Genomic DNA, 12,441 nt, shown 5'->3' on the forward strand with positions numbered 1-12,441 from the left:
TGAGCTCCTTTACGGAGGAAAACTACCCACTCCCTCAGATCTCACTAGGCATCACCTTTTTCAAAAAGTCACTTCCAATCAGCAATAAAGCTGTTGAGAGACTGCAACTGTAATTGTAATGAGGGCCTCCTTTTCTTTAGGTTTGTGGCAAGTACTTATATTTGTTTGACTGTGTTACAATGTCCCTTCCAGAGGGATTTGTGGTTTTTAGGCTTACACCTCTAATTTTAGCTCTGTCTCTCAACTAGGTTCATATTTTAATGGGATCCTGCTACAAAACAAAGAAGTTCCTGCTTTCGCTGGCTGAAAATAAATTGGGACCTTGCATGCTACTGGCTTTGAGGGGTAACCAGACAATGGTAGAGGTAAGCCCTAAACATACAGTCATACAAGTTTACGAGCAGTATTCAGATTCAGTTTCACACTGCCTTTCCCAGAATTAGATCTAGTGGAACTAGAAAAGCTGAGCTCAGGTTTGTGTCATACCAAACACCAGGAGTGGGCAGTTGTGTTTCTCTTGCTTAAGTGGAACCGAATATTGTTGTTCTGCAGATGTGAGTGTGAATTACATGAAAGGTGGGGGCAAGAATTTTTGGAGAGAAAGAGATTGTTTGCTGTAATTAGTTGGAGAGGCTAAGATGGGAAATAAATGATGGTATAGGCTATGGGTAGGGGTCAGAATTCACAACCACAAGGCTTTTCCGTGACTAAATGCGTGATGCTTGTCTTGCCGCCTGCAAAATGAGCAGTGTGCAAGAAGCATTTACAAAACCTTATTTACTTACATTAATACACTTTTTTTTTGTGGTTATGATTGGTTATTTTTTGTTGCACTCGTAGGTCATACATACTTTTCTGGGTTTCTTTAGAGAAGTTTCTTGATGAATGTCATCATATATTTTAAATGGAAATAGAGGGTGGTTAAATAGGTGGAAGGAGATACAATTTTTCATTGACTTTGATTTGTACATGCTAATTTCATCCAGTAAATAAGAGTGTGCTGCATGAATTTGAATATAATGTTGCTTAATTAAAAATAATTAAAATTATGGAGGGAATAAAACCTTTGCATTTTAATTGCAATGGCATGACGTGTAGCTGGAACGGAAAGGCAGTGTGGAGGGGGCAGCTTGTTTCCTAAGCCCATGTGACCTACTGGAATCATCCCCTGGTGTCTAACTTGCTCCTGGCAACCCCTTGCCCAGGGACGAGTCAGGTGTGTTCCCAATGAGATGGAAGGTGTCCTGGCCACAGCAGCGAGCTCCCAGCATCGTCTTCTCTTGGAGCCTCTCTGGCCTTTCCCTATCCTGCCTCATAGACTGGATACATTGCACATGCATTCTGCTTGCACAGAAACCCCAGCACTTAGGGACAGAAAATCCAGCACTTAGGGAGCCACTTGGCTCTACTGCCCATGTGTAATGTCCCAAGTCTGCCAGTCTGCAGGCTGGCCGGTGTACCTGGGAAATACTGGATCGATTGTACCTGCTCTGGAGAGGGCTGTGGCATAAAGCCATCTTCCAGAACTGACGCAAAGTAGCTGAATCTCTCAGTCAGAAGGAATGAGTGCTAATGGAAGTCAGGATAGATAGGCTGACTTTCAGAGATAAGAGTTCGTTATTTACAAATTAGAAATTGGTTTCTTGTGTTGGAAGGTCAGTAAATGTTGCTACAATGCTCTAATCTAGCCTGCATAATGCATACTCAAAACTTACCCAGTAATTTAAACTAGCATGGCCAGTGTAATTAGGATATTTGGAAGAAATTGAATGTAAGCACTGCAGTGACCACTCTTTCATTCTGCTGCTAGATTTTGTGCTTGATGCTGGAATACAACATCATCGATAACAACGACACCCAGCTCCAGATCATCTCTACCCTGGAAAGCACAGACGTGGGAAAGAGAATGTATGAACAGCTGTGTGACAGGCAGAGGGAGTTAAAAGAGCTGGTATGTCGCCCTGCATGCAGTATTGCCATAGCACATTGTGGTCTGTACTCTCCAGAAATGGAGGTACAAAAGAAAGACAAGCAGGGTGTGAAATTCCCGGTTAACAACAGGATGGGAACAGTATTTGGAGGATTTTACTGTGAATATATATATATATACTGTGTGATATTTACTGATGTGTCTAATCCCGTGCTATGTTTATGAATGATACTCAGTAACCTGCTTAGAATCTGTGTGAAAGAAGAAAGGTGAAATCCTGCTGTTTTAAGATCTTACAAGTCAGCTTGTCAAATTCTGCCACCTTTTGACATATGAGTAGCAAATGGTTCCAGTGCTGGCCAGCATTTCTTAGTGCTTTGACATTCACAACATTTCACTCAGATGGTCTTTAGGTCTAGTTCTCAGAGCTCGAGGCTATGAGAAAAAGAGTTTTTCCTGATTTTAAAGATGGGATCTACAGATTGAAGATAGATCTGCCCTCATTAGCACTTTTTCACCTATGCAGACATACTCATAATCTTCCTCTTCCTTTCTTCACATTTATGTGTGTCGTCCTTAACCCCTGCTCCCAGCCTGGAAGGTATATGCTTTTTTGGGAGTCAAATTGTTTTATCAGCTGCGCAGTCTCAACCCTTTTGCTATCTTAGTCCAGCATTTTAAGGCTGTTTCCTTTAAAGTGAAAGTGACCAAATAATGGCAGGCTGATTGAGACCTGATGCTGACCCCGTGGCACGAAGACCACTAGCTGGGGGTAGTGGATGTCCCCTGTGTAGCATCAGACCTGCATCTAGCACACACAGAAAAAAATCTGTTAGTGCAGAAAAAGCAGGGAAGAGGTGGAAGGGCTGGCAGGGAGCTTTGAAATCGGAGCAGGGCTTGCTCTAGTGAAGAGCTTGCTGTACTTCAGTTGGTCTGAAATTGTTTGACCAAGATGTCTTCTCTCTTACAGCAAAGAAAAGGTGGTCCCACAAGGTTAACACTGCCATCCAAGTCCACAGTAAGTTAATCATGTCAATAGAAAAACAAGCTTTGTCTTTCCATATTTAAACACTTGATTTATGTGTGCCATGTGGCACAGTGGTTTTGGTCAGTCTAGAAGGGAGCCATTCCACTTGCTCTGTCAACACAACTGGAGTTTACACAAGTAAGGCCACATTTCTGCTCTTGGGTCTGTGCAGCAGTTTCCAACGCCAGTACAAGCACCAGGCTGTCAGATTTATACTGGTGCGCAGATTTGGAATTTACAGTAGGATCTAATGGTAGATTTGGGGACAGAATTTTGCATTAAAAAAGCAGGCTTCACAATGTCCAGTTCTGGAACTTAGACATGACAATCTGAAAGAGACCCATCACTGTTGCAGTTAAGCCTGGTTTAAACCCAGTCTGACTTCAGAGAGACCAGGTGATGGTTTTGAACACGGTTTGGATCTAGAACTTGCAGTGAAATCTTCGTTCAGTTAAAAGACCCGTCTTCAGCGTTTGTTCTGACACTGAAGCCTTCGTGTCTCATAAGGATAGACACGCAAAGAAAATCTTTGTCCTAATGTCTGGATAAATTTTTCCCAGGGTGTGTGAAGCAATGCTACCACAAGAGCCCAGCTGCTTGCCAAACAAACAGAAACTTCTCTGTGTGGTTCTCTATTCCTGTAAACAAGTGGTATAATTGTGCAACTCTTGCTGGTTAACAGTATCAGTGACACCACTGCAGACAACTGCAGGCTGAGGAATCAATAATCTTGCTTATCAATCTGTTGTTTGCTTTCAGGATGCAGACCTGGCCCGCTTGCTAAGCTCGGGATCTTTTGGAAATTTGGAAAACCTCAGCCTGGCCTTTACCAATGTGACAAGTGCTTGTGCTGAGCACCTCATTAAACTGCCTTCACTCAAGCAGCTGAACCTGTGGTCAACTCAGGTAAGTGCTTTGTGGGCTGAAACTCAGAGCAGGAACCGATGCTGACTAATTCTGAAATTTCGCGTTACATCAGCACAAGAGGAGTGTGTGAAGAGACTTGCTTAGAATGAGTCTGTCCTCATGCTATTTTTACAGGGCCTTTCTATAATCTAGCTCATCTTGGAGGCTGATTTGTCTTTTTCCTTTTTTTTTTTTTTATTACACATTTTAAATTTTATTTTATTTTTAATTATAAAAGGGTTGCTGCTATCTTGGGTCTTGGGTTGAACATTCCAGTTAGGCATTGTTGATCCCGTGCACTTCGCAATACATGTGCTGCCGTTCATCTGAGAAGTGCTTATGCTTTCACCCATTTAGGGTGAAAAAGATGATGCTGTGCAGCTCATCTGGTCAAGCACAGAGCCTGTGCAGTGTAGGCAGTGAATTGCCCTGCATGCTGATCAACCAGAATTTCTTTAAAAGCAACAGCAACAAAAAGAAACTCAAATAATGAATAAATAGAAGGAAACTATAATGAGAATGTGGTTATTTTTTGTAAGCAAAAAGAGGCCAGGTTAACTGAATAAATTATTCAGCTGTTAATTGAAAGAGCTTTTAAATTTTTCTTCTGCATTTCCCTGCTGGTTTTGGTCTCTGAGGTTCTCCAGTGAATAAGTTTTCCCCATTTTCTGTTAGCACCTATTTGTAGTGCTCACTGAAAATAGGATTATTCTCAGTGCAACCACAAAAAGCAGCATTTTTTTCCACTCAAATGTCATGTAAATATCTCGTTTTGTTTTCCTAACTACTTTTGTATCCCAGAAATTTCCTCTTTTTGTGTGGGGAATATGAAGTAGAATCTGATTGCTTGCTTGTTTTAAGACTGTCTTGTATCTCCTCCAGATTTGTCGTAACAATGTAACATTTGGATTTGAAAACTTTGCTTCTTGCTCAAAATGAGTTTGATTGACCAAAGAGCCTGATTTTGTAATTTTTAATTTTTTTTTTTTTAATTTAAAAAAAAAAAAAAGAGTGGATTCCATTTTGTTTTGCGATACCCTGGTTTCCATTAATCTAGAATTTAGAAACAGCAGAAACAAAGTGGGTCAATAGAACAATTACCAATCAATAGTACATTGTTCTTGAGACCAAAATAGCTAATTAATACCACTTGCATTATGCGTTTTTTTTTGTGATGTGGTTGGGAACTGGCTGAGACTGCCATAACCATCTTGTATAGCCTGGGTGGGAGCTCTCTCATACAAAGTCCAGACTTCAAAGACACTGTTCTAATTAAATGATGGCCTGCGGTTAAGTGTGCACAAGTCACTTAATTTTTCTGTTCCCTGCCTGCGAAATAGGGATAAAACTATTTGCTTTCTCTCCTGTCATTTGAGATTGCGGTAAACACTCCGAGTGTGGCTTTGAGGGCTCCTTGTTTTACTGTGCCCTGTTTGCACTGAGGTACTTGCACAAGATGTTCATGTGTTGTTTCAAAACAACTTTGCTTGCGCCCCACAGTTCGGAGACGCAGGGTTGCGGCTTCTGTCTGAACACCTCACGATGCTGCAAGTGCTCAACCTGTGCGAGACTCCTGTCACGGATGCTGGGCTGCTGGCACTTAGTTGTAAGTGACCAAAAGAAGCTACGGAGGAAAATTCTGTGGGTTTGGAGGAACTCACGTGGGTTCAGACAGAAATTGATTTCTTGGCTGCCACAGCACTGCTTCTTCCGCAGGGGTTTAGGACGGGCCGTGGTTATGTTTGGGTTCAAACTCCCCTCCTCCCTGCCCACTCCAGTGGCCGTTCAGCTGCAGGCAGGGGCAGCAGGCCGGTGATCTGAGCCTCCTGTGGGCTTTGTTGTCCCAGGCTGTACTTCTGGCTCTTGCCTCTGACTTTACGGATGGCTCTTGTCTCGATCTCACGTGGTGACCTGTTGCCCTGGGACTTCCCAGCTTTTTTCATGCACCCTCCTGCGGGTGTCTCCTCTGGGTGGGAGTCTGACCTTGTGGTGCAGGAGGGGAAGGTTGCAAAGCCATGTAGCAACTTACTAGTGAGTTTAGCAACCGTGCGCAGCAGGTTTCCTACCCTCTCTGGCGTTTTTTGTTCCTTCTTTTTTTGGGGAGGTGAAACTCTTGCTGTTCTTAATTTAAATAGGGAAGGCAGAGTGGGGCCATCTGAGCAGCCTTCAGGATTCCCCTGTGCACTGCGAGCTGCTCGACGTGCCAGAATGAGACCCTTTCCTACCTCCAACAGTGAACTGTAAACCTCGGCTGTTGAGTTTAAGGGCTCCTTTAATAGGCTTGATCCTACACAGACGTGCCAGACAGCCCAGTAGTTATGGCTCATCTTAGGAAACTATTCTGCTAAGTACTGGAGCCTAAAATGGAAATGGGGGGGGGAGGGAGGGGAGAGGGAGGACTGCTAGATCAGCATGGCCCCTGCGTGCACCGTGCAGAGCACTGAGAACGGGCACTATTCAGAATAATGTGCAGGAAACTGATTATGAGAAGTTGCCTGAACTCCTTTGAAGTCAGCGGACTTAAGCATATGCTTAATGGCCCTTCCTAAATAGGGACTTTTTCCTGGATGAGGGCCCAAACAGCTGTTTATCCATTTGTACTTCTGTGTTTTACAGTATTCAGCTTTTTCCTGAGAGTGCTGCACATAGTCATGTCTTGTTTATACTTTGGCCTACTGTAAGCCTGATATTTTAAGAAAATGCAGCATAATCATAAATATCTCTGTGTTTTCTCTTGTAGCCATGAAGAGCCTGTGTAGTTTAAACATGAACAGCACCAAACTTTCAGCAGATACCTACGAAGATCTCAAGGTACTTCTGAATTGCATCCATTAAGATGGGAAGTAGCTGGCCCAGGAGGACTTGCAGATTTAGCAACTGCATGGTGGTAGTGCCTACGGCAGAGAGAACTGGCCCTGTGGAGCGGGTAGCATGAGAGGCATCTGAAGAGGGTGAAGTGGGTTATTTTGGGGAGATAATGACTGCAAACAGCATTCTGAGGTAGCTGGCTTTGATGGACCTGGGAAACATTTAATGCGCTGAATGGATCAGTATGAGATGGAATCAGAAACTGAATCTTTTTGCCAGTGCTCTCAACAGTAAAGGTTTCATAAACAGGAGCGTATTGATTGGGTCCGATGAGGGGACAGAGATGGGTAAAATCTAGTGCACACCTCCAAAGCTGTGTCCTGTGCTGCTGACAGGACCAAAAGGAAGATGGGTGAACAGCACTGTGGAGCTTTGATTCAGAATGCAAAGGGAGACTTGAAAGCATTGAGGAAGGTGCAAGTTTATCTTGACGCCTTGTGGACTGGAACTGGGCTTTAAACAGAAATGCCTGTAAAAGTGCCCAGTTTCCCCAGTTTGACACGTGAGATGGCTGGTGTTACCATTTGTACTGCAAATTTACAGCCACTTCGGCAAAACAGCGTAAAGAACTAGAATGTAGCTGTGGGAGGGGAACGGCCCCAGGTGGTTTCAGGCAAAGGCGACCTGAGGTGCGTTGGCTTTCGCGACTTCACGTGGACTTTGTCTTCACTCTGGTGTTGCGTGAGTCGCGTCTCCCAAAGTCTTACCTTATAAACCCAAGTGCTCAAGGTGAAACCCGACATGACGTTGTCCTGTGGGTTGAAACCTTAGATCGTGCCAGGTTTACTCAAAAAGGTCACAACCTTGGGTTGAGTTTCGAACTTGAGGCAAGTCCCGAAACTGCTGCTTTCAAAATTCACTGCAAACATATATCTTTGGTTCTGGCTGTGGAGCCAGGGCTCCCCCAGGGACTCGGTTGCAATGCTGCTAGCATGGGTTTTTCAAGATCAAGTTTTCAAAACTTGTGTCACAATTGTATATGCAAAGAAGTCTTCCTTGGAATTAACAGCTGGCTTGCAGATGGGTTCACACAATGGAGCTTGTATCAGGCCCCAAGCATTTACAGACAATCAAGGTCAATGCTCTGTTTGGCCCGATTTGGAATCAAGTCTATTGAAAGGCTCCCCCAGTCCTACCCCTGCTTCCGAGCCCCTTTGCCGCTAACTTCGTACTGAAACTCCTGTTTTCCCAACCGGTCCCCTCTGCTCTGGTATTGCATTAACAGGCCTTAGCAGCAACGCAAGAAAGTGACTTGCCAGGGCAAACAGCAAAACTGGCTGTGAGCAAAGTCCCGATGATTGCAGAGAATTAAGAAAGCTGAGAAAACAGGCGTGCGTCACTTTTTCCCCTCTCACCTCTTTCATTGAGATTTATCTTAGTGGCCATTTTTTAGAGCACTGTGCCTGTTCAAAGGGAGGGTGGTAGTTTCTTTCCCTGGGGCACGTGGTTGTAGGTCTGTTGAGAACAGCTCAGGCTTCAAAGAACGTATTTTTGATACAAATCTTTCCTTCTTCTCCCCTTGGTCTGCGAGAGCATTTGGGGCACAAGCCAGTGATGACATTTCCTCTCGGCCCCATCCCCCACCCCACTAAACACGCTTGCACACACACAGACACCCACATATGTACCAGGCAGGCTGAACCAGACAATAAATAAACACCCACTACTGAAGTCATTATTGCCTAACTGAAGAATTATTTGCTGGCAGTGTCTGTAGGATTATGACTAGCTCTTATCAAAATATGCGTGCACATAAATCAAGGAGTGAGGTAATAATGACTCCTAGAAACTTCCAACTCCTCCATTATGCCCTAGCCTAATTAAACATGTTTATTTGTTTTGAGAGAATTAGCCGTACAATTATGGTCAGAGAGCATGGAAACGGGATCGACAAGTAGGAGCAGTGCAAACAGCCGATTCCCATCTACCTCGCGCAGGGTAATTCAGGCTCAGTACGTCCAAATGCAGCGGAGCTGCGGAAGGGAGACCACAAAGACACCAGAAGTTGCCGACACTCTCCGAGTTTTTTTAGTACTTGGAGGGGAAGATCAAGCAATGCCTTAGTGTGGAGGCTGGAGAAGGAACACGAGGCTGTCTGCTGCAGTTTGAGTCCAATGCCTTCATGGCTGGAGTTGGACAAACAGATTTTGCCAAGCATTTGTGTAAAACAACAAAGATCGGGTTCTGATCTGGACCGGGTCGCTGGTGCGTGGGTGTTGCCGGAGCCGCGTGGTTTTGCCGCAGGTGTGCCCGAGTCGTGTGTGTCTGTAGAGCCTCAGCATCTGGTTCCTGTGAGCTCTAGCGCCGTGCTGAGCCCAGCCCTGGTACTCTGAGGGTCGAGGTCATAGCATATCGCCCTGCAGTCTGTGGCCAGTAGATCAATGCGCCCAGTTCACTGACGGTACAGGTTTGACGGGAACTTTTTTCCTGTGTCCTGGGCAGGTGTCACTAATTCTGACCTTTTCCTTCCCTCCCGCACAGGCGAAACTGCCCAATCTGAAAGAAGTGGACGTCCGCTACACTGAAGCGTGGTGAACTCTTCCCTGCCTCTGACTCTTCTCTTTTGCTTCTCGTGAGAAGGAAAAGATTTTTAAAACAAACAGAGGAAAGCAAACCAGAAAATAACTTTTGACTAATACCTGTAGAGCAATGAGTCCTGGGACTTGGTGGTAGGAGTCGTGGTTGTGGGGTAAAGGAGTGGCGTTGTGTGTGTCGGGGGGGACAGGGCAAGCCTGGACCCGGCCGGATTCTTTCAGCGTTGTGATTTCAGAATCAACATAACTTAAATTGAAAAGGTTAAAAAAAAAAAAAAAAAAAAGGACTTTGTAGCAGCAAGAGGATTATAAAGAGGAAAAAAAAAAACACCTTTGTGGATTTTATTTGCCTTTGTGTTTTATGCCATGTGGAGAAAAAAAAAAAATTTCATTTGTCATTATTTACCTGGGTTTCCTCGGCTGGCACCCGTCCAGTCAGAACTCCTCTTTCACCAGTTTTGCTCTGGAAAATCAAACTTACAAAAATCTCAAGAGAAGAAAACCAAAACCAATATGATTTTCACCTCCCCCTGTGTCCTTGCAGTTGTTATGCAAAATAATTTTGTTGTACATAAGATTTACATAATGCACCTATTTAAGAAAATGGTTCACAAATAACAGGTCTGGGACCTGTCTTTTATTTATGAATTGTTAATTCTCTTACCCTTTTTTTGCGTATAGTACTGTATAAACTAGTTTGCTGTCTTGTTGTTATTTTTTTTTTAAAGGAAATGTCCTTGAAGAATTGCCTTTAGTAATGCATACTGTATTATATACTCCCTCTCTGTCACCACATTCATCGCGTTGTCTTTTTGATTTCAAAATGCCTCAAACGTTATCAAATAGGAAGGAAAATATCTACCAAGGGGGGGTGGGCGGGTGGGCGGTGCGAGGATTAATAAAAGTCACATTTCCTTCCAAAGTCTGGAAACTTTCTTTTAGTCTTTTAAACCGTGTCAGGTTTAAACGCGGGAGATGGGGAAAAGACGTCGTTTATTTTGCCAACGGGGTATTCGCAACACTCTGTAGATTTTACAAGTTGCCTCGGTTGTTTTCTGTTTACGTCCGATATTTCAAAAAGAGGAAAAAAAGCTCTCCTTCCATTTTGTGCATCAGCTTTTTCTATTCCCCCCCCTTCCCTGCCCGCCCCCTACCTGTTCTGTGCACGCATTGTTCTGCATGTTCCTCTGGGAGACTGAAAAACTCGCGTTGTTGCTGATCCGATAGCTCTGACCTGTCTGTAAATGTGACTGCTACATTTTTCAAATTCCACAATTGCTTAGAAGATGATTTTTTTAAAAATTGTGGTTTCTTTTATAACTATGCTGTTGACTTTTTTTTTCATAATGAGCCTTCATTGTACAGAGCTGCTTATTTAAAAAAAAAGGAAAAAAACAACAAAAAGAAGTTTGTCCTCTGTTTAACACCTTTATTTTATTCTTCAGCACCTCAAGGTTTCACATACAGCCAATGTAATTTTTTATATATAAATATATATATATTTAATCTTATTCAATGGAAGCCAAGCTTTTGTTCTTGTTTTTTTTTGTTTTGTTTTGTTTTTTTTTAAAACTTTGTTGCTACATAGACAATCCCTACCCAAATAATGTTCTTTTTTTGCCTTTTTTTTTTTTTTTTTTTTTAAATAAGTGAAACAGAAATCGAGTCTTAACTCATGTAGTGTGCCAGGATTTTTTTCCCCTTTAAATCCCAAACTGTATGCAGTATGGGAAGAAAGAAGAAAAAAATTTAAAAAGAAGAAAAATTATGCCAACATTTTCCTTAGCACTGTTGCTTTTACCAATGGTTTACTACTACTGTTCTGTAGCTGTGTACAAAGAGATGTGAAATAATTTCAGGCAAAAATAAACTGTAAGTGAATATCTTTTAGCTGCGTGCTTTGTGTTTTCTTTGAAGGAAGCTTTCGCTGGCCCGGTGACGTGGGGACGCTGCGGGAGGCGCGGAGGCGCCGCAGCCGGAGGACGCTGGCTGGCCGAGGACGGTGTCCCAAAGAGCTGCGCTCTCAGCTCGCCCCGTGCCGCTGCCCCGGTGCCTCGCCGCTGCCCCTTCCCTCCGGGTGCGAAGCCGGGGGACCAGCAGGCAGCCGTCGTGGGCCTTTTCCACCTCTCACCAGGTTTGGAGGCACCGTTGCCTAGAATGGATGAGGAAGAGGAGGAGGAGGAGAGCTGAGTGAGCGTCCGGTTCCCACGTCCCTCCCCGGGAGGGTTTATCTCTGCACCATCCCTAGCTTTTCACGAGCACAAGTTGTTCTTGCACTGACCATCAAGAGGTGCATTGGTGAGGGTTTTTTTTTTGCACTGGTTGCCTGAAGTCGGCAGTGCTGGAAACGCTGGGGCGTTTCCAGACTCGAGAGGGGTTCCTGTGTGTTAAGGGGCATTTCAGGACGGCATCCAAACGGTGGGATCCGCGGCGTTCGCGTTCTGCTCGCTGTCCTTGAGGAAACACGCTGGTGTGTGGGCTGGACGCCAGCAGAAAATGCAGCTGGAGCTTCGCAACTCTGCTTCAATTGTCTAGACAATTACCAAACTTCTCTAGCTTTTGAACAAACGGGCCCCACTTGAAACCAATTCCTGCAGCTGTTCTGGGAGCCACCTTCGTCGCCTGTGTTACCTGGCTCCTGTGCTCTCATTTTCTCATCTGTATTTGTGTCCTATTCCACAAAACAGTCTTTAGGACGTGGAGAAACACAAGGGTTTGTACTGTGTTCCCAGCCAAGGTAAGAAGTGCTCACGGGATAGCCCTTGATAAAGAGAAGAAACTGTGCCTTCATTTTTTTCCCCACTGAAACAAGACAGCTGTGGCTGAGGCTGTCAGGCTTTTTGGGTCTTCTCCCCTTGAGCAGTCACTGCTGCGTATGGGCTGTCCTCCCCGGCAACAGCAGGGGCTTCACAAAGCCGTTGTGGACCCTGGATAGCCAGAAAGACTGCGGTGATGTTGCGTGAGGGACTGAGAAATTGCCTGAGGAAGAAGATCTTTAGGCCTTGGTGAAACGCCTTGGTGCACACGCTGGGCCCAGCTTCTCTTCCTCCTGTGGGCAATGACCCCCGCCCCTTCTGCTCCCCCGGCTCTGCCTTCTGGGGAATCGGCGGCCGCAGTTGGGTTCTGCAACCTCAGCTGCCTCGTCAGCGGTGGAAGAAGCTCGAAGGTCCGCGGTG

General features: G+C 44.7%; 1 protein-coding gene across 3 annotated transcripts in view; it reads left to right on the forward strand.

Annotated features, from left to right (window-relative positions):
- Nucleotides 1-10,124, forward strand: part of CMIP (c-Maf inducing protein) — a 136,512-nt gene extending 126,388 nt beyond the window's left edge. For all 3 annotated transcript variants that reach the window (XM_086468955.1, XM_086468958.1, XM_086468957.1), the window contains exons 15-21: nucleotides 249-365; nucleotides 1,811-1,951; nucleotides 2,901-2,948; nucleotides 3,717-3,863; nucleotides 5,364-5,469; nucleotides 6,604-6,674; nucleotides 9,213-10,124. In XM_086468955.1, the coding sequence (XP_086325081.1) occupies nucleotides 249-365; nucleotides 1,811-1,951; nucleotides 2,901-2,948; nucleotides 3,717-3,863; nucleotides 5,364-5,469; nucleotides 6,604-6,674; nucleotides 9,213-9,266 (684 nt within the window). In that variant the 3' untranslated portion in view covers nucleotides 9,267-10,124. The remainder of the gene's footprint in view (nucleotides 1-248; nucleotides 366-1,810; nucleotides 1,952-2,900; nucleotides 2,949-3,716; nucleotides 3,864-5,363; nucleotides 5,470-6,603; nucleotides 6,675-9,212) is intronic.
- Nucleotides 10,125-12,441: the final 2,317 nt, after the last annotated feature.

This window comes from Leptosomus discolor, chromosome 8 (genome assembly GCF_034619465.1).
Source record: "Leptosomus discolor isolate bLepDis1 chromosome 8, bLepDis1.hap2, whole genome shotgun sequence".
Classification (NCBI taxonomy): domain Eukaryota; kingdom Metazoa; phylum Chordata; class Aves; order Leptosomiformes; family Leptosomidae; genus Leptosomus; species Leptosomus discolor.